The 23,521-nt window shown below is 33.4% G+C and overlaps 1 protein-coding gene across 2 annotated transcripts in view; it reads left to right on the top strand.

Annotated features, from left to right (window-relative positions):
* The window catches only part of LOC126746338 (GAS2-like protein pickled eggs), a 223,629-nt gene that overhangs the window by 85,309 nt on the left and 114,799 nt on the right, over positions 1-23,521 (top strand). For both annotated transcript variants that reach the window (XM_050454567.1, XM_050454559.1), the window contains exon 3: positions 17,538-17,617. In XM_050454567.1, the coding sequence (XP_050310524.1) occupies positions 17,538-17,617 (80 nt within the window). The remainder of the gene's footprint in view (positions 1-17,537; positions 17,618-23,521) is intronic.

Consider the following 23,521-nt stretch of genomic DNA (forward strand, 5'->3'; position numbering starts at 1 on the left):
AAATATTTAGTTTTAAAAAAATATAAAAGGTAAAATTGTTACAACAGGTTTGTTTCCATCTAGTAATGTATGATGACGTCTGTGGGAGTAGAAACGCATAAATCATGGCAAATAAAGATTCTTTGAACATTTGAACATGCACGTAGAGTAAACTGCCAAGCTGAGCGTTCCAGAACCGTCAATTTAATTCTAAGCTCTTCTTATTATTAATTCATTTAATATTACAACGATACCAGCTATATGTACTTTAAAATAAGAAGTTAAGGAAAATTCGCTGTTCTACCACGTGACGCAACTAAATACCAAGATTTCTAAAATCTAATTATTTTCCTATATAAATTATAATAAGGGTCATTGTTTTATGAGAAAGGGATAAAAAAATGTAACGCCACTGTTTCCTACGTCCGCGAGCTTCCTTTCTTTGCGGTTCATTGCTAATCGTTCAAGAGGAAGTACAAATAAATAACGATAATTCGACTAACTAACTGAATAACTAATCCGAGTATTAATGTTTCAGTTGAGCTCTGAATAACGATGAAAAAGACAATTAATTATGATGCGACATTTATTTTTATATAACCATCACTTGATAAAAATATATCGGTTACACAGATATTAAAAATAACTGGTGTCAACTAGGTTATACTTCAATAAAATATTATTCACAATTGTCGGAACTAATAAACTAAAATTATTAAATATGTAACAAGATGACGATGTTCCTATTTACGTGTGAACAATAAATCATCATGGGATTACCTAAAGTTCGTATACAATATTGGGATTTAGTCACACTTATCGATAATTATCGTCAAAATATATTTTACAAAAACACTTTAAATCTATTGTGAGATATAGATATCCTAATCGTTCAAGGACGTTTTGCGATGTCTATCAAATTTTACACATATTGCAATAGGTCACTTAAGCAGTTGTAAAAAATTCTCTGTAGAGATGCAATGTATTGAAAACTCTTGAGTTGACTAATTGATCAAGGATTAGAACTCGAAAAATCCATCCATTAACCCAAAGATGCTGGTCATACACTTTTATAAAAGGTATAAACACAAGGTAGAAACACAACAGTGATGCTGTAGATTTTGTGTTTTTACCTTTTATAAAAGGATTACAATATGTTAAGGTTAAGATTTTTCCTGCAGTAAATACGTTGATGCATTCTCTGTTGTATTTGTATTGACTTTTATGGGAGCCTAAGAAGAGTTATTAAATGAAAGAAAATATTATTTGCCAAAGCTCTCTTTGAAAAGAGCTATATTCCTATAATTATATTCCTTTAGTGCGTTCAGAGTTCTCCAGTAAGTGACGTCGAGGATGAATTTAACATCCATGTGGTTATGATCTATTTCGTTCATGTATCCATATACTGAGATTGAAGGAATGCCAAACAACGATTCAGGTTCTATGAATTGTTCTTCTAAGTCCCTTTTGCTTATAGTAAATTCCTCACTATAACTCAATGACAAAATCAAAATGTTCTTAGTCCTATAATCCTGATTCTAAAAAAAAATTAAAAGTCCATCAATATGGAAAAAATTTTAAATTTTCTAACTAGTTATTGAATTATAATAATAAAAAAAGTCAAGACCTAAAAGAGAAATTGACCTCCCGGTCTGTGAGAAGCTTTATTATTAATGATATTGAGACACCTATCATGTTTTTAACATTCAGGATCAGGCTATTTGCAGCAGAACGACTGTCCACCCCGAGATTCTTTTTTTCCTTCATTCCTAATAGTTCACAATCCCTAATATCCTTAAATGAAAATCCTAAAATAAGAACTTGAAGTGAATCTTTTATTTAGGCTTACTCTTTTTTTATTAATTAATTTCATTTCAGTTATTGATTTATGTTGACAGTGGTGCGTTTTAGCAGTATATAGTATTAATCACTACCTACCATGACTAGTGTTTATTACTGATTACTTATTATTACTCATTAATGACTGAGGCCTCTGTATAGGCTGTTTCTATCTCTGACAGTTACAATACTCAAATTCCTTGACAAAAAATACATTATCATTAATAGTATTATCTCCGGAAAGTATATTTTTATTCATAAATCTTAGAGTATGATTCTCCTTATCTTTCAGGTTATATTAATGATCTGCCTAATTTTATGGGAGCATGATGGCCTGTGTACTCTTTCTCAGGTGGGTCTGTTGTTAAAAATTTCATTTAATTTTATTAAAAAGTGAACAGTTAAAGTACAGATTAAATTCCTTTACGAAACTTTTATATAAAATGTACCCCCTAAGGGTGATTAGAAACGTGAAACCCCGAATTGAGCGTAACAACACGTTATTTTATTAGCAAACAAATCGCTCGAGGCAACATTAACTTTATGAAATAAGCGTTGCGCTTCTACACACTTATTAAACTAAGTAATATAATCAGCCGGCACTGAATGGTAATTGTATGCATCATCACGAAGTCAAAACGTTTAACCACATAAACATGACAGGATATGGACGCTTTCTGCGCTAGTTTGGCTTTGTTTAACTTTCAGGGGCGTAGGGTTGAAAAAGTATTTAAAGAGACTTCAAGAATGTGAAATTGGATCTTTTCGCTTCAAAGTTTAATAATTCATGAGTGATTATTTTTTAATTTAAAGGACCCTTATACATAAAACAAGCAACACGCACATTATACCATCATCTGCCAGACGAACCGTATTTACTATTCTGTGAGTCATACTTCTCGACTCATGCAAAATGTACATTATTTAAGCTTGGCTATCAAAAGTGTATTAAATAACGACTTGCAATTATGGTTGTTGTGGGTATCACTTTACTTGTTTTTTGACATTAAAAATAGCAATTAATATACAATGTGTTTATTGAATAAATTATAGCAATCGGACGTTGAAAACTTTAACCTCTTATAACGTCTTACGCATCCTTTCCTTAGCATCAAGACATAAAGTAAAACAAAGGTAAATAACACAAAGTCACGGTCTCATCAAATCTATGTAATTTTTTCAAAAAGCTGCACGTGTTTCGCTCCTATCGGAGCATCATCAGGCCTAAAAAATACATTAAGATATTTTTCACAAAAAGAACGCTTATAAATTATGATTAAACTCATTACCTAGACCTACACAGATCACATTGCAACTAACAACAAAAGAAAAGCTAGGTTAAGTTAACAATTCCTACCATAGATAAAAATGTATGCTTAAAAAATAAAAAAGTAAAAATGTAAAATGTCACCAGTGGGGAACGATCCAGCAACTTTTAGATTCATAGGCGCGCGTCTAACCCATAGGCCACCAAGTAACATAATCAAACATGGGGAACAATCTATATTACTAAGTGTGAATGTAAGTAAACAATCTTAACAATAAAAACCAAAAATATATAAAATCGAAAAGGAAAAGACTTTTTTAAATTCTTTGAGAGAGGTTGTTATAAACGAGGTGAGGTTCAAACGTGAAAATATCGTTCACACACACAAGGACAGGGCTCTTCTTAGCTTTAGTTATTTCCATTTTTTTCCAACAAGTCCAGTTTTTTGCCTTATGAGCACTCATGTAAAATATCCGCTCCCTGAGTTAAAGAAAAACCATGTGAGGAGGCCAATAAATCATTCGCAAACGCCGATTTAGTATCTCTGTACCTGTCCACCAAACTTGTATGTTTCTTTATTCTGGTGGAAATTTTTCTCCCCGATTGCCCTATGTAAATGGCATTACAGTCATTACATTTTAATGAATATACCCCTGATTTTGAAAAGAAATCTGCCTTATCTATTGTACTAACTAGCTGCCTTTTTAAACTCTTTGTAGTTTTAAAAGCAATTGTGAGATTTGTAGACTTGAAAAACTTTGCAAGCTGAAAAGAAATATTACCAAAAAAAGACATTGATCTAAAAAGGTGACTATTTTGACAAGTGGAAAACCATTATTAAAAGCAATATATTTAATTATATTTAGTTTATCAAGGAAAGCTTCTCTAGAAAGAGGGATGTTGAAAAGGCGATAGAAAAGGGAATTAAAAAAGGCAAATTTGTAGGAATAAGAGGAGTTTGAGGAGTATTGGATGACAGTGTCCGTAGTGGTGGGTTTGCGGTAAATCTCAAATTCAAGTTTGTTGGTATTTCTTGAAACAAGCACATCAAGAGAAGGCAACCTTCCATCTCTTTCTTCTTCAATGGTAAACGAGATATTTGCGTGAAGAGAGTTTATAGAAATGAGGAAATCCGCCAATTCTAGATCACTTCCATTCCATACCACAAAAATATCATCCACGTATAAAAAAGCACCAAACTTCCCATTGACAATCCTCTTTTCTCCAAATGGTGCATAAAAATCTCACTCAGAAGAGGAGAGAGGCAAGACCCCATTGCCAGTCCAGTAACTTGTCTAAAAAACCTGTTATTGAAAACAAAAAAATTCTGATCAAGTACTAGCTTGAGAAGTGTTAAAAGATCATCAACAATAAATCTGTCAAGCGGTGACTTAAGCATAAGGGACCTGATTAGATCAAAGCAATCACCAGGTGAAATGCTTGGAAATAAGTTCTTAACGTCCAGAGAAATTAGTTTTGAACCTTCTGGTATGTAGATATTTTTTAAAAAATTAGTTAACTCTACTGAATCTTTTGTGGAATAAGTGCTTCTAAAACCAGTTACATCTCTGAGAGTGGAATTTAATCAGGCTGACAAGTTGTAACAAGGTGAGTTTACAAACGATACTACTGGCCTAATAGGGATATTGGGTTTATGGATTTTAGGAAGGCAGTAGAGGAGAGGAGTTCTGGGATTCATAGGGTATAATTTTTCTTTCCTAGTATAAAAAAATTCCTAAGAACTAGTACAGCAGTAGTCTTTGTCTACATTAACAAAGTCCAAAGCCTTCTCTATGTAATGATCCCTCTTAAGTATAATCAGGCAATTACCCTCGTCAACTTACGATATTTATAGAAGAATTAATACTTAAAACTAGAAAGAACTTCAGAGCTCTACGAATACTCATTTCGAAAATCACTTAATAAAAAGCAAAGAAATTTTATATGGTGGTCCACTCTTACCTTTAAAAAAGTTTAATACAGTTTTTCTGTATAAAATTTAGGGATGCCAATACTCGAAAGTATTATAGTTTATATGAGATTTCCTATGGCCAGCTTAGCCATGCACACTACTCGGTATAGGAACTAGCAGTCTTAAGCAGGCTCTCGATAATCTCATGCAGTTTTAAAATAAAATATAATATTTAATCCGTCTTAACAGAGGTTCAGGATAAGTGTGGCAACAAGCATTTTTTAAGTAAATTTCAGGATCTGGGAATCTATTTTACACGTTGAACGGAAGAAGGAATTGAATTCGTCTTAAGATCTTAATTTTCTGAAAACTTATTGGACTAAGAATTCTTCACGAGCACTGAAATTATTTATCCGAGAGAAGTTTAGCTATTTGAAAGGATATAAAGTTCCACAATTTTATCTTGTTACATTTGAGATATGTGATCTTCTCTATTTTTCAGTATGTCGAAGAGGATTTTGACTTTAGAGTATCCATGATAGAAACAACAATTATGAGGAGTCCTTTATTTTTCCCTTGTCCTTTCCTGGTGAGTTCATGGAGGTCTTTCTGGAATGATTTTAGTTTTTCTGTTAAATTAGAAATTTTGTTTCGAAAATTTAAGAGAATTTTTGCAGGAAGCGTAATAAGTTTCTTTCTCTCCTATTTTTTCAATTGGATTTTGACTAGGAGATCTGTTTATAGATACTCTGCTGTAGTTATTGGTGAAATTATATCTTGGAGAATATCTGGAAACCGTCTAAAGATTTGCACTCTCAATAATACTCTTGACTATTTCACGCAAAATTAGGATTAAATAAATGAGTTCTTTCCCAGTTGTTCCCTATGTACTTCATTTTTCCTGTTTAGGCTCTTCTGCTTTTTATCGTAGACAATATTTTTTCCACAAACCGCGTAACATAAAAGTATATATCTCGTGCATAAAATACACACATCAAAATGGTCTAGGAAACACATACAAATATGTTAATATTTTTGAGAAGATTGGAAAAAAGTTAATTAATGCAATTTTTCTACATTATTCGAATAAAATAACAATATAATTATTAACTTTTATTTGTAGATTATAATTTACTCATAATTTAGGGCCCAAATAAAAATAAAGAACAAAATCCCATTTATTACCGTTTATTAAAAAAAATTATAAAAATAAAAATTGACCAAATACAAATTAAACTAGTAGCCAGATGGTCCACCTCTATTATTAATAACACTTCGGCATCGCCTAGGCATACTTAAAATTAAATTATTAATTAATTCTTGGGGCAACTCCTCCCAAACATGTGTCACAGCAAGACGAAGCTCCAGAGCGCTTTGAAAAAAGTCAAATCGTTAAAGAAGTGGCCTTTTTAATCAATCCCAAACATGCTCAATTGGATTAAGGTCCGGTGAGGGTCAGGGTAGAAGATTGATTTGATTTTCCTCAATTGCGATTCGTACAAGTCGTGCTCGATGTGGTGGGGCATTATCTTGTTGCAACAACGAATTTGGGCCCATTTCGCGTGAATATTGAACAATTACAGGCAGTAGTATATTATCCCTATAACTTATTCCAGTCATTGTATTTTCCACAAAAATGAGGTTCGTTTTTCCGTCAAGTCTAATGCCACCCCAAAACATTAGTGATCCACCACGTTGCCTTACTAGTTCCCGGGCATGACGCAAACGACGTTCATTTCCTTCCTCTCTCCAGACACGAATTCTTCCAGAATCAGGATAAAATGAAAATCGAGACTCATCCGTAAAAAGAACTAAGGCCCATCTTTCTTGATTCTAATTAACATGTTCTTGGCACCACGTTAATCTTGCACCTCGATTTCCTAAAGTTAACCGAGGAACCCCTAGGGATCTTCTGGCATGAAGTCCTCTCTCATGCAAACGGTTTCTAATAGTTTGACCTGAAACCTCGACGTTATGCACTCGTGAGAGCTGCTGAACCAAAACAGAGGCTGTTACCGTGGGATTTCTTTCAGCTTGCCAAGTTATAAAACGGTCTTGGGCAGGTGTAGTAACTCGCGACGGGCCTTGATGCCGTTCTCTAACATCATTTGTCTCTCTATATCTTGTCCACAAACGGTTAATTACTGGGAGTTGTATCCAAAGCTCTTGCAACGTCTCTTTGACTTGTTCCTGCCTCAAGCATTCCGACTGCTTTTAGCATTTCCTCTCGAATTAAATGTCGTCTTTCCATTTTTATTGAATAAAAACTAAATCACAATTGTTCGGTTGGAACCACAGAAAATGCGATATTGCGTTAGAATTTAAAAATTATAATCTGCGTTATTTCGACAAAATGTGCAAGTAGCAAAAAACGCTGTTCTCGCATGATTTTTTGTACCCAAATATTTATTTTACTTCGTTGGTATCTTAATATTAAAGGTAGTATCTATTCGGTATGAACATATAAATATATAAAAATTGATAAGGCGAAAAAAACTATTTTTCTAAGTGTTCCTTAGACCATTTTGATGTGTATAGATTTAGACTTTCAGTATCCTTGAGTGATTATTTGGAGTAGGCTTTTAACACAAAAAAATCGAATTCTGTATTAATCGTATGCTTGATATTTTTTTAAACTATATCATTGGGATGTTCTAACCTTAGGATGGGTTTCCTTCTTATAGGCTCTCTTGAGCAGTCCTAGGAAGAATTTTTCTTTTTCGGAGTTGTGTTTTTTAAATTTTCTTATTGACTTCAAATATATTTTTTTGAAAAGTGCAATCTTCTTTTACCGCAGTTAAGAAATCTTAGTCGATTTAATGCACGTCAGATATTTGAAACCATTCTTGTAAAAAGAGTAATAAGTTCCGTCTCTGCTTAGTGTTCAACCTGATCTCAGAGCTCAATTTAATTATACTGCTGCTGTATTCTTTGCAAAAGTTTTGTTTTGGAAAATATCTGTAAATAGTTTTATTAGCAATAAGTATTAAGTTCTTGGTGAATTTGGTAATTCTCCTAATCTATTTTTTTATTAAAATCTTAACACATTGAAAGGCTAGAAGTAGCACGCCGTGGAAGTAAGGGCAGTTTGTTTGCTTGCAACAACTCTGATGCCAAATGCTTATGTGGAAATTGCAAAAAAATACTTTATAATATAAAAACTTATCATAGAGACAAAACATTACCATTGTCCGTGCTCAATAAAATATCAAACAATTTTTAAAATAAACATAAACTATGTTAAGATATTTTCTAATGAAGTCGATATTTAACATTAAATGAATGTAGATAATGTATTTTAAAGAAAAAGGAAATAACATGGCAATGCCGCTTGATCCCATTGTTAATGCCACCAACACAAGGAATCACTACCAGTGACGTGGTTAAAAAATATTTACATGATAAATATTCATTCATAATAAAATATGCCTTATATATAAGTAATATTATCGTTTATGAACTATTTATGTATTTTTTTTAACGCACTGCATCGGAGTTACATTAGTACCTGCCTAATAAGAGGCAATTTCTTTCATTAATAAAAAAATGTAATAGAGTTCTTATCTTAATAATTCCAATTGTATAATTTTAATGTTATTGTATTAAACAATCACTTATTTTATATCACGTCAGATAATATATAAAGAGCTAACTTCTTTAAATGGACAGTATTCCTACATCAGTAACTAATCTACATAATATTTTTATTGAAAATATATTATAACTATAGATTGGTGTACATAAGTAGTATGCAATTTTTCTGCCAAGACAAGAACAATACATGACATCAATTTTGTTAGTAAAACCTTGGACAAAACTTCAGTTTTCTTTTTTTTTTGTAGTCTATTAATAGTTAAGTATTTTCAACATCCAAGTTTTTATTTAGGCTTAGTTCTATGATCCACTATTTTACGTTTATGAAGACGGTTACCCTATGATGTAATTTTATGAAAGTGTCGGTATTTATGATCTGTGATTATAAGTTGTGAGACCGTGACTTTGTGTTTTCTTTATTTTTGTCAATTTCAAACAAAGTTGTTTTTTACTGCTTCTAGTCTTTCAATGTTCTTCAGTTCCCGAAATAAATTTTAATTTTGAACTAATGTCGAAAACAATAAACCTTAGAACTATAGAGTTCAAACGGCCAAGATGCTTAAAAAAATGTAGAATTGTATTAAATAGTGGATAGACCTTTTAAAACATTATTTTACAAGCGAATTCTTCTCAATATTCAACCTACGGTCACATAATCAAGAAGTCCTATTCCCTTTACGATTTCTTCATCCGATTCTTCAACATTTGCAACTTTGGCATGTGCAGTATCCGAGTTTAAATCAAGAAAAGAAAACGTCACGTTCACACTCTCGAAGCGGCCACTCAATTTGCATTCCTAAACGTTTCCCCCTTAACATTTAGCCGCATATAGAAGAAAAACGAAGAAAAATGAGCGGGAACACTGACATTATCACATGTTTTACATGTGTCGGCACGACCTGGGCTGACCTATGTTAATCTACACTTTATGCAGTCACAAACTGCCGTTTACATGGAACACGAATCTCTTTAGGCTACGCCGACCATTTTTCTTTGTTCTTAAAGGTTTCGACAAGAAATGATTTTCGATCTTATAGGTATATTGACGACCTTATGCAACCAGTGCAGTTTTCTATCGGGAAATTTAGAATCTGTGATACCAGAAATGCAGATATAATCATTTCGTAAGTAAAGTGCAGACCTCTATGAGGAGAGCATATAGTTAGACTATTCCAAAACACTTGACAAACACTTTAAACTCCTTATTTAGGGTAATATTAGGAGCTCACGTTCTACCTATTCAAACCTGATTTGTAAAAGAACTATTTAAAGATCCGAAAATATTTCTGCAGTAAATATAACTGTAAAAATTAGGAAAGAAGGAAGGATTAAAAGAAGGAAATTGAATTATATTTCATTCTATTAGGATAAGATTTCCCAAGAGTTTCAAAAGGCTTTTGATTTAGCTTATAAGGACGATCATTAATTTGTCTTCCTTATGTTTTTTCTCAGCCAGGCGGAAGTCTCCAGTCTGTGACATTCAGGAATAACCAAACCGATAAAACCACCATCCATATATGTGCAAAATTGATATTAATGATATTAATTGCTCGCAACCCGTAAATCGTATCAATAATTTCTCAATGCGACCGTGACAGTGAGCGTGTTCTTTTTTTTTTTTAGTTCTCTTCAGCATTCGTCGTGATTCGGCTGCGTTGTTCGGCGACCTCAGGCGCACCACAAGGTCGGCCAAGGAGAGCCTTATAAGGAAGAGAGAAAAACAACCGGCCTGGCGCCTATTTTGAACGATATTGGTTATAACTGCTGATTGTTGTGGTTGGCACCTATAGAATACGTAACGTGATAGTGAATGGTCTGCTGGATTGGGTTCGATTTCAGCAGTGGATATATTTTTTTTTAATAGTAACTGTGAATAACTATCTCAGAAAGCCAGCTATGAATCTTCGTCTTATGTAACTTTATTTAACTTGGTAGATTCTGGGTATCTCATCGGACAGAAAAATTATTTGTGGGTCAAAAATTGAGATCTTCTATAAATTTGGTTCAGATATACGCCCATTTAGTAACTCTTAAAACTACGAATATTTTCAATCATACGGTCTACTTGGCCACCTTGAAATCTAATTTGTAAGATGTAAAATAATTGTAAGTTGCTCATTTTCTCATCGTAGCTCATGTGGATTCAAAGCCAATAATGGTCAGCTTGATAAGCTGATACTGTCCCTGTATTAACTGAATTAAATTTGGAATATCTCATGAACCAATGCTCTTATAAAATATGAAAGCAATTACTACTTTCTTACTTCGTTTAATTAAAACACCGTCTATTTTCAATAGCATTCTTTTTATTCACGAACGACCGACTTATCTTTTACAAAACTACCAATCTAACTAACTCCTCTCAGAAAGGCTCACTTCCCTTTTCCTCACCTAACATTAACATTTTTATAAAATGATCTTTTATAATACTCGGTCCTTGATCCGTTATCGCCAGGACTTTTCGGTTTCTTCGGGGACCGCGCCGTTTTGTTAAAATAAACCTCCCGGCATCGGTACGTATCGCTTACAAATATATTTTTATACATAATGAGACAAAAAATAAATTGTTTTGCTAAAAACGGCCCAACACGACAAATTTAATATTGAGGCGGACATTTATTGACAGAAATTGTGTTTCTCTGACGTCAGTATTCTTATTAAATATTGAAAATGATTTCCGTTGAAATCCATAAAAAAAAATACAATTGTTTTAAACGTCTCCGCACATTAGCAAACATTTCGAGAGTTTCACAAACTGACATTCGTCACCAATTCTATTTCGAAGATCTTCAATGGAGTCAGACTTTGTGGCTTTTATTTTAAACACTTTGGTTTTTAGAAGATCCTATAAAAATCCAAAGAGGTAAGATCAGGAGATCTAGCAGGCGATTCTAGGGTACCTCCCCAGCCAATCCATTGTCCAGGAAATACGTCGTTCAAAAAATGATGAACGGCAACAGTATAATATGATGGTGCCCCATTTTAGTTTATCATCTTGTTCGAGTAACTTACTTATTTTGGATTGATGGCGTCCTGCAAAAGTTCCATGTAATTTTCAGCATTAAGATTTGCATTAATAAAAAAAGATTTAGCAATATAATCTACCAGCCCACACACTAAACTTTTGTGGTCGCTGCGTATGTATTTCTCGAAATAAATGAGGATTGGTGTCGCTCATTGACAGTTGTGTCTATTGACTTAATTCACCATATCTCAGACTTAACAAATGTGTTGTCAATTATGGATACAAAGTTAATAAGGTCTCTTTACCTTGTAAATGAAATCTTATAACAGTCGCTTGTATTCAAAGTATTTTTTTTCTTTACAATTCCATCAAAAAAATTATTTTAAATGGCATCTAAATTCCATAAATTATCTGCAACCATCAAAGTTTTACTGTACTTCAATTTAATAATCAAAGGTTACAAAGACATTAAAAGTCGCACAGAACCACAGAAAGAATACCGGGAAATTCCTGATAAGACGTCAGTCGCTTCAGATATAAATCCACCCATTTGTAATCGTTCAGTAACCGATTCACATAAGCATGAAAGAAAAGGATACCCAAAGCATTAAATTTACAATAAAGTATCACCTGATTGACTCAGTCAAAGGCTTTTGAAAAATCTAAATAGTATTTATCTTTATACTTGTAAGTTTATGCTTGTAAGAATAATAAATAGGCAAATAAATATTAAATAAAGTGTGAATTATTAATATTAGTATTGTGTACAATACACAGAGAGGAAAAGTTTGGAAAACTTAAAACAAATAATGATTGATTCAAATAGTGGAAAATCTACGGTTAGGTTAACAATTTCATTAAGCATCACATTTTTAACAGGCAAGAAAATCTCCTATTTAGTTACTAGGAACATTCATCCGAGAAACAGACATTGTACAGCAAATTTTTCTTACCATTCAACCTACCAGTAAAGTACTCACAAAATTGTACACGACGATCAAAATCTACTAGTTTGTTTTTGTAGGCTTGATATCTGGGTAATTTTTAAATTTTGTGAACGGACTTGTTCTTGCCCTGATGAATTAAAGCCTTGATAACTAATTAATTAATGAAATTGAAGAGAATTGAAATCAGTAAACGAAAAAAAGGAGTTGAATAAAGAAAATTTACAAAGTTGCTGCTTGAATTCGAACTGCCTGTAGAAATGAACGAATCATCGAAAATTAACGAAAAACTAGCCAACAAAAGTAGGGATGAGAGAAAATCTTTAAAACTTGAAATACTGGAAAAAGCTTATTTAAGCATGAATGAATACTGGCAACGAAATTTGATAAATATTAAAATATTAATGAAAATGGAGTCGTGATAGCTATGACCAAAAGGTTTAATTTTTTAATTTATTTGATATTACCTAAACTAAAGCAACAATTATTTGACAAAAGCAAACAAAATTTTATAAAACACCAAGAAAGCACCAATAAAAAGGAACGAAAATCCTAATTCCAATTGTGTCATAAATTGCGCCTAAATTCCAACAAGGTCTACAAACCTACTCATAGTTAAAAAATGTCTTTACTCTTAATATATTGCAGACAACCCCAGTCATACTCTTTATGTTTTGTGGGGTTATATTATTTAAAAATACGATTAAGTTTAAGGTATTTCGAAACTATATCTAAACTATAGCGATATTGGGGACATACCATCAGCACATGGTGAATTGTCTCCACTTTCAACAATATGTTACACACAGAGCAGATCTCACTTACTACAGATCTTACTTAGTTTGAATTAAGGCAAATTTCTTGAGTAATAAATAGAAACAGTATAGGTTAGCAGTTATTAAGCTTTGCAGGAGTATTTTCGTTGTAAAAAATATATTACAAAATATCATGTAAATACAGTTATGAGATATGTTTAAATCCTCTTGAAAGTACATGCGACTAAAGGCCGGAAGGAGTGTGTATCTTTCTTGAAGTAAAAGTCTGGCGTTAAGGTTGGTCCAAATACCAGAAGCTCTAGAGCTCGAAATATATCCCTTGATCCGCCCAGTTATATTTGGAATCAGAATTATTGATAAGTGATAATTGACCATTAAAACAGATTTTAGGCAAACCATCTTCGTCCACATTTAGGGTTTTAATTAAGAAGTTTAAAATAGTGCTAAATATAAACACTTTAAGGTGAATTGATACCATTTCAAGTCGAATAAGTGCAGAGGATGTACTCCTAGGAAGAGATAATTTTTTTTGTGTAAAAAGAACACTGAACTCTATTTAGAATGTCACGATATCTCATTCCCCAAACTGAAAGACAGCCTGGAAAAACACTAACTATTAAGGCATTAAAATAGTTTTGAAACTATTCTATGATCCAATCTTCGCAGATGATAAAGTAGCTGGGCCAATCGTTTGATCGAATATGGTGGCAGACTTTTCAGCCATCTTTCGAAAAAGTCGAAGAGAGTGAGTCGAAAGAGTTTGAGAAAGTAACACTTAAATAACAGAACTCCATGACTATATCAAGCGGTCTGCTTTTGAGAATAAAGTTGAAGGTTGTGGTAGAAAAAGGACTTTTGAAATAGATGATTTTACTTTTTGCGTATTTATGACAAGTTAGTTATGTGCCGAGTAGATTTCTAAGAATAAAAGGATTTTGTGTGTGTGTGTCTATTTGACCCAGTCGGGCGTGTTTTTAACCTTCCTAAGGTCTCATGATCCTCTTAGGAGCGAAAAAAATTTAACAACTAAAAGAATTTTTTGAGACCGAGACTTTGTGTTGTTCTTTTTTGATTTATTTATGTCAAGGTCTCTTTGAGAATGGACGACTTCTTTCGATTTGAAGGGATTCGTTGCATGTCGATTTCGCTGACGGCTAAAAAACTAAGTCATCTGCATAAAGCAGAGGGGTAACATTATGCTATCCCGAGAGCCATAAGTGATTCACCCTACAGTCGTTTCTTTGCTATTACATAGCTTGGGGTATTTCTATTATTTGCCCTAACTCTAACTCTAACTGAGGCGGCAACTCCCAATCCAAAAAGCTTCTTCCAAAGCAAGTCATGAGTAATCGAATCAAAGCAGCGATAAAAGCAGTTATTACCTTTTTTTTCAATCCCTAATTAAAGCTTTATACCAGAACTCAAAGTTTAGCAGTTGTATAGATCTACATTCTAATTGAGACTCGGATATAGCCTTGGAGGCTTCTGCCCATAGTCATCTTTTTTAAACAGCATCGAAAATATATTATCTCCCCATGACTTTGAACTTATAAGAATTTCGTTGAACATAGCAACAACGTATAAAATCCAGTTAATTGGAAGTGACTTTAAAAATTCATCAAAAATCCAAGTCCTGGAGTTTTGTTTGATTTATATTTTGTTAGCATTGAAGTCAACTCCTTTACAGTAACTGATAAGTCAAGAGTAGGATTGAAAGTGCCGCAAAATAATAAGTTGGAGCATTTTGGTAAATAATAGCGAGGAATTGCTGCTATTCTTCAGAAGCGTGGGTTTGAACCAGAAAATTGGGTTGGATCACTAATGTTGGTTAAAGTGGCAATGATGGAGTTTTGAGATAGGGATTTTTGGGCTTTTAATAAATTTCGATAATCTTTTTTAGCTTCCAAATATCTCACCTCCTTAACCTCATCTAAATTACATTTTCTCCATTCTTTAATACCATCCACTACTGATCAATTCACGAATTACTTATTTCAAGATTTCTGTTTTGCGTGTAAAATAAGCCGTAAAATAAAGCGTGTAAAATAAGTGATTCGAAAACCTCACAGATTGCGTTTTTAACATTATCAGACATGTGAATCTCGAAAAAAAGGATCACTGATTAAGAAAAAAGGATAAGAGATTGTGTAATACAGGAAAAAATTGACAAACAAATTGTAGTCAGCAATTTTGGTTTTATCCCAATTTAGAAAAGGGCTGGAATTATCAATATTAAAAGGAATGACATCCGAGGAAATGCTTAGCTCTAGTAAGAATGGGAAATGATGAAACAATAAAATGAATTGAAGAACAAGGTATATTAATCGAAAAATCTTCATAAGAATTTTTATTACGGCCGAAAAGTACTCTTAACAGCATAGAGATCAAACAAAGGGCATATAAAAATGTATTTTGACCATTGGTGACCATTTTAATGGTGTATAAAATATTTTCTAATAGAATCAAATACATAGGATCTCGAATTCCTGCAGTTGATTAGTAATACACTTTAAATAATTGGTCTTTTACATTCGGATAAACGACTAGTTGCATAAACTTGATTAATTACAGTTAATTTTCTTGCGTCCTCGGCATTGAACTTCTTGACACCACCGTATGAAGAATCAGGCCAAAATTATTTAACAATAAAAAGGATAATCGATCGTAAGAATCTGTGTCATGATCGAACTGATCCTTGGCGATCCTTATTTATACGAGAGTCGAACACAATGAAATCCATCATCATCTGGCACAATAAGGAAAAAATTAATTTCACGATTGTCGGATTTTCAATAACGAATTCTTTAAATGGTTAAATATCCTTTCTTATGTCGGGCGAGCGATAAAATTTATTTGTTGTCGTTTGCTTATGATTGATTGGCAAGCGGACGTGGACTGGGTCAAGTTAAAATATGGGTAGATATATGGAAAATTTAAAATTGGTTACTGCTACACCCCAAAAGAATTCCCAAAATTAATGGCGTACTAATTTTTCTCTTGTTGTGTTCAGGTATTTTTCAAGTAATCATTCAGCGAATGTCAATGCTTTTGACAATTATGAAGTACTCTTTGATTCTTTTTTTATTTTTAGTTCACCGACTTCCTAGCAATCCAACTCAACTTAAACCCAACCAATATAAACTTAGAAGACCCATTGTTGTAAATTTGTCTTATATTTTAGCTTTAAAGCAATTTTATAACGATTGCTTTAACAACCTATGAATTCTTTTGTCTATGAAGCCATTTTCAACAGATGATTTAAGCTACCAATATTGAAGCCACTAAAGCAAAAATACAAAAAAAATTAAAGGTTTAATGTAACACGACTAAAAAAACACAAAAGAGTTTATAGATCGTCAAAGCATTCATTATAAAATTGCTTTAAAGCCAAAATAAAAGACAAATTTACAACAATGGGTCCTCTAAGTTAATGGGCTGGAATAGGCTGGAAACCTAACAGAAATGCAAAATGTGAACTGTCTTAGTAACAGGAAACCAAAAAGATAATTTACTTAAAAATGCAAATTTAAAATCAAATGACACCAGACTTGAAACCTTAAGTGCTATAATAATCCAGTTAAATTCTATGGCATTAATTAAATTGGTAAAAATTTAACCTGTCAATCAACCGCAAAACGGTCCTACAATTAATTTAATCAAAACACTAAAATCGCCCAATCATTTAATATAATTTTCATGAAAACACAAGCGTATATCGTAGATAGAAAAATATGACTGATCTGATTTTTTGACCCACTTTTAAAGAAAATGTGAAAAACATATTATGAAATCTTATTAATAAACATTTGTTTATCTGATATTTAAATTTTATCCGCTAATAATGAAGTACCTAGTAAAAGCCATTAGGCACTAATTATTTTATCGATATGGATATATATAATTATCTCTTTAATTGTTAATTTATGTTATGTCACTAAGAATTTGTCACATTATGCGTATCTATTGTGAAACTCTTGTTTTTAAATAGAAAAAAATTGAAGAAATTTAATATTATATAATTAACCTCCACTACGAAGTGTGGCAATAGACTCTAATTATCTACGCCATTATTTTTGCTGTAACCGCAACTACTTCACCATTACTATAGGATGTTGTTCCCTGTACTTATTTGCTATATTAAAGAAATAAAGTTTTAATAATACATAATTTTGCTTATTTTATAGTGATTTTCTTCCTGGTGGTCAAGGTTTTTGGCTGCCTGATTATATAAATTATTCTTATGTTTTTTTGTTGGTTTCAGCACGCCAATGCAGTCAAAGCTCAAGCTGTGGAATATGTTGAGAAAAAACAAGCTAGACAGGACAAAAAGGCAATGACAAGGTATGACTTATTTACTTATTATTTTGTTAGGCTTTTATTTTAAATAATTCAAGGCTATTCAAAGATAAATCTTTCATCTCATATGGCAACAACGTTAACGCGCACAGTGGTTGAAACCCAATATTTCTGGACCAAACCCTAAAAGTGTGATATCAAATCGAAATGTTTATAGGGTAGAGTGCTTCAAGAGTGCGCACTTAAGGTTTAATCAGGTAAAAAATCCAAACGAATTGCGTTGAAAATATATATTTTTTTATTTATGACTATTGATACTTAAACAACAAAATAAGGTATAATTCGCAAACTAAACAGTCACATGTATAAGATCCAGAACCCTCGTAGGCACTGCATTTTTCATGCCACCATTCGGCACACAATATGCACTCAATCCAGTCTTCTGTAACAGGTTCTTTAAATGTTTCGTTGCACCCTGGACAGCTCCACATTTTCTTATGAGGCGGTGATTTTGGCTTCTTCAAAACAGCTTTTCCATTTTTCGGTGTCTTCTTTGCCTGTCTGAGGTTCACAGCGCATTTTCTTTTTAAACTCTCTTCCGAAAGCTCTTGTGGTGGTGGTAGGTTATCGCCCATATCTAGCTTGACTATGGGTTTCGGTTTTTTTTCTCTTTTTCTTCAATTAGTTGGTACTTATATGGGGAGCTGGTGATAATTTCCGACTTTTTGCTTCTGCGACTTGTTGACCTGAACGTAATTAATTTGGGTAATGGAGAAATTGTTGTTAATTTAATATAAGTTGATGATGTTCCAGGAGTGTTCGATAAATCAAATGTTTTGGTTTCTGGCGTTACAGCAACTGTTTGTTTCAAAGTTGAAATGATTGCCGATGTGTTGGAAACCAGCTCTGTAGGCTGAGGTGAATTTTTCTTAGTAGTGGAACTCTCAAGAACAACAGTTGGACTGTCAAGAACTTTGGACGCATTTTCAGAGGCTAATTCAGAGATTTGATGAGGTTGAAAAGAAAAACTCCTAACTGAATGTTTGGCGCTCCTACTTGCGTAGCTACTGTAGCTGTAGCAGAATTTTCTCGTTCTATGACTAAAGTGGCCATGAAGTCACCTTCGGTAAATATATCATCATTAAAGGGACATATCACTTTAAAACCTTCAATCGCATTCCTTAAAGTAGCAACTTTAAAATATGCAGGTGCAAATATTGAAGCAATTTGGGAGACCGTAATTACCCGCCCTGGATGGTTCGTCAACCATTTTTCACACTCGTTGGAATAATACTTTTTTAACGCGGGCTAAAGAAACATCGGTCAAGTGGCTGCATACGGTGGCTACTATGAGGAGGAAGTGTTAATGCGATAATGTTATATTGTCGAAAAAAATTAACTGCTGCAATAAAACAATGGGGAGTGTGGTTATCCATTATCATTAGTACTGGTTGTTCCTTTGTTGGCTTAGCATGATCTCGAAAATGTATGGCATATTCAACAAACAAATCCTGATTGATGAAACTACTATCAGATACCATTCCAATTGAAGATGGCGGAGCTCCGTCCAAAAGTTCTGCCTTCATTCTTTTACGTAAAACATATTGTCTATTGTTTTAATATAATTACACAACTCTTCTTCCATTTCTGCTGTTAAGGTAATGTCAAATCTTCCCAGCTTTGTAGCTACAGTTATCCTTTTTATAGCCTTTTTCTTAACGTGCTTTCCGCCATTCCTAAGGATTTTGCCACGCTTCTTTTACTTTCTCCATTTTTAATCCTCTGTCTTGCTGCCTCCATAACCGCCGGTGAGCATAAAGCACGTTGAGAACTTCGTTTTCTGCCAGACATGCTGAAACACAAGAAAAAATACGTTTAATCCGTTAGAACAAAAAACCTGGTTTGTAAGAGTGCGCGCGTACTCTTACAATATTAATGATTGCGCACTCTTACAAAACGAGCATGTTCTAAAAAGCGCCAGTGCTGCCTCCATCTTGGTTCGAAATTGTAAACAACGGTATGATTTATACGATTCTTCAAGGTTTATTGTAAGCATGACAAAATATGACCGCAAAATTCTTGAAAACTACAATATGTGTGTACAATATCCAAAATGTCAAAATATAAAAACAAGACACATAAAATTCCTTAAACTTACCTAATAACGTTATTATCGCTGTTTATTTGCTTAAAATGCACAAGAAACATGCAGACACTCCTCTCAATCAGTACGAACTAACACCTTGTTGTTGTCGATGACGTGCTCCAAAAATGGACGAGTGCGTACTCTTATTGATCGCGCACTCTTAAAGCACTCTACCCCAACATTTTTGAGGTGAATTCAAAAATGATTTTTGTTTCTCAAAATCCAAAATGGCGGCCGACTCGGATAAAAAAATAGACTTTCGAAATAAAGTCAATTTACGTTTTCGGAGGGGTTGAATTTGAAAATTTGATTTATTTTTCGAAATTCAATGGCGGGAACAAAATGGTGGCCGATTTTATAAAAAAAAAAAATTTCGTTTCGATGCTAAGTAGACTTTTATTTACGTTTTCTGAGTCGCTGAAGTCTAAAATGACATTCGTTTTTCAAATTCAAAATGGCGGACACAAAATGGTGGCTGACATGTATAAAAAAGTTTTAAAATATTTGAAAATAATTTTCATTTTATAAATAAATGTATATATTATAAACGTAAAATAAATGTATACATTTTTTGCAAAAAACCAGTTTGAATTGTACAATAACCAGTAATTTATTACAAAATTTGACTAACAAATATCTCACAACGGTAATTTTAATCTTATGCATAGTGCTAATTGTACGCAACATATCCTATACAATCCTGACCGTATCACAAGTTTAATTAAACATGAAACTACTTAATCATTATTTTATCATCATCATTAGAACCATCGTCATCGCTTTCATCTGTCACTTGTTCATGTTCTTTGCTTCTTGTGCTGCTCTACTGATCACAAACATTGTTATTCGTACAAGTCAAAAGAGCGATTGCTTCTGGAAATAAGTTTTTAGATAGAATAGAAAGAATCGATGTTTTAACAATTTTCGCGCCACGAATTAGCATCTTGTCGACATGTTTTATCATATAAATCAACGAACAATCTTTCAGCAGTTTCTGAATAACACTCGTCCAATGCTGTTAAAATTGAAACCACTTACAGAACCTGTAATAGGGCATTTTTAAGGACATTCGGAGCCGATAATTGATTCTTGGTCCTAAGCTGACAAAAATTTAGCTAAAGAAAAATTTGAAAATTTTTTACAAAAAACTATTTTTTTTTAACATCTTTATGGTATGCACAAAAGATAATAAATATGTGTAAAGAAAATGCACAAAAGAAAGTATAAAGCAGCGTATATACCAATTAACAGGACGCGGTAATGCTGGGGAAACTGCGAAACGACTTTAGAAAACTGTCAAGATTGTAGATTGATTAGTATACAGATTGGCGAATGGATCACACATATAAAGTTCCTAACAAGAAAGATGTTGCAACGCCGCTGCCACAATAGTACGCTAGGATTCAAGGTTCGAGCTCCATTATTTTAAATTTTATTTTAGTAAGAGTCTGATGGTGGTCTGGTCAGTGGGAGCTGTATCTCTTACGGCAAAATTTAAGATAATATTACGCGGCATTAATATAATATTTTTTTAATGCAAAATTAGATTGGTAAAATTTGTCGCTCAAAATACCAGCCCAAACATTCAACTTTTGAGAGTACTGAGTACGGAACTGAAAACTTCTCTCTTCGTTTTTCTGGGGTCAGTAACGAACAATGGAAGGATTGTATTTACCATCCAATGGACAAGAGGATTCATCTGAAAACAAAATATTTTGTAAGAAATTTTCATTTTTATTTGCCTTTTCCATCATGGTTTCACCAAATGCCATTCTTCGCCACTGGTGTTCAGGAAACATTTCCTGAGTTTTGGAATATTTAAAACATTTGTATCCATATTTTTTCCAAATACCCGTTACAGTTTTATGGTGCATACCCAGTTCCTCTCCAAAATTTCTGCTCGATTTTGTTGAATCTAAAATTTCCTCTATAAAATCTAAAATCTTGAGCTTTGATGTGACAATTTCTACGTTCTTGGAGGCAAAAAGATGTCTCAAAATTTGACACGACCTTTAAAATAGTTTTAGCAGAACGGATCGGTCTTTTTTGAAAATTTACTGAGAATAACTAACTCTCTGCATTGTACTGCCGAATTATCTTACCTTTGGAATAAACAGCCATAATGATAAATATTTAAAAAAATGAAAATAGCGCTTTTATTTAGACTCAATAGTGCAGTAAGCAATCACACAGCAAATTGAGGCCTGCTGATTGTGTCTTGCCGAAAATAGCAAATTAGACGATCGGAGTCCGCCGCGCCGCTTTTAACCAGAAAGTAAGCTAGTTGCTAAGCGGTGTTGCCCTTCATAATATCTATGTGTAGTCTTCTGTTTGCCAGCCTGTATAAGGAATATTTAATTTTCAGATTCGAAACAAGCTCTCTCGGTATCGCTAACTGGAGCGTATCCAGCTCCCGCCAGTCATATGATCGACTCCATGTTTGCCAATCCTTTTGAGATCTAGTCATGTCAACCTTAAAGGAAGCTTCTAGCTATACTATATTTTTTGGCCTTGCAGTGCTAAGAATTTTCGTTTCCTTCTCCTCTAGCTTGGTGATGGATGGTTCTGCTACACCGGGTTGATGCTGCCATTTAGGGCTATCCTTCATTCCAGCGCCTCTCTTTAAATCTACAGTGGAAGTTCCCACAAATTCAGGAGGATGTCAATGCTGCACCTGGGGTGGTTCTCATCACGCTTGTAATGCCGAGACCGGCCAGCTTTTGCAGTTTAGCCAGTTTTTAGGCATTTGAGGCCTTGTTTGTTGCCGTCCGCCGTACATTACTCTAGATCTGATCACAGCAGTACTTACCTACATAGTGTAGGATGTTGGGCTTTATGTCCCACTTTTTACCAATTACCCTTTGAACTTGCCATATGTAAGTAGGCTTTCGAAGAATCTTATCTATCAGCAGTGCAAAGTCGACAGTTCATATTGTAAATGGTCAGCGTAAACGACTATAGGCTATAACGTCTTATAGTTTTTGTATTTTGTCGATGTCATTAAATTCTTTTGAAGTGGCCTTGCATACCGAACATTGCATTGAAGAGGTAGCTTCTGTTACATAGTAAAAAGCTTTAATCATAGTAAAAGCCAAACTGTAAGATACTCGAATTGATGGGGAACACTGATACTGAACCAGAATTTGCTCGTCAAAATAGCGTTTTGAGTCCACAGTTTATGCCTTGTCCTCATGTATGAATTGCAGTCGAATTGGCCGATTAAATCCTGGGGAAGAGGTTCCAGGATTTTTCCACACAATAATGTCGGAGTTTTTGTCAATACCGGCAAGTTGGAGGGGCACAATAGAAGCTAATAAAATGTTCGAGTCAGTGCTACTGTCGTCCGAACATTTTTGTTTGTATTCTTTTTATTCAGAACTTCCATCGAACTCCCATTTCACAATGAGAACTGAATTTTGACAAACTCTGTCATCAAGTCTATCGACTGCCTCACTTTGCATTTCCAGAATTCTTTTGCAATGCTAGTATCTCATTTTTTAGGAGATATATGTTCCAGAATTATTAACCTTCGAAAGATAATTATTCGGAAAACCTTATATCTCTGGAAAAAGACTCATTAAATAAGTCATTTGTCTTATATACTTATATCAAGAAAGTTAAAAAGAACTGCTGTCTTCATTAAAATACTAAGAAAATCATTGTATAATGGTAGAAGGGATTGAGTTTCATGACTTATTACTTAAAATATTCTTACATAAAGGTGGTTTCTGATAATTTGATTAACGAAAATTACACTCCCTTTTTTTCTTTAAGTTTTTTTTCAGTCTTTTGTATTTGCTTTA

This window comes from Anthonomus grandis, chromosome 2, assembly GCF_022605725.1.
Source record: "Anthonomus grandis grandis chromosome 2, icAntGran1.3, whole genome shotgun sequence".
Classification (NCBI taxonomy): domain Eukaryota; kingdom Metazoa; phylum Arthropoda; class Insecta; order Coleoptera; family Curculionidae; genus Anthonomus; species Anthonomus grandis.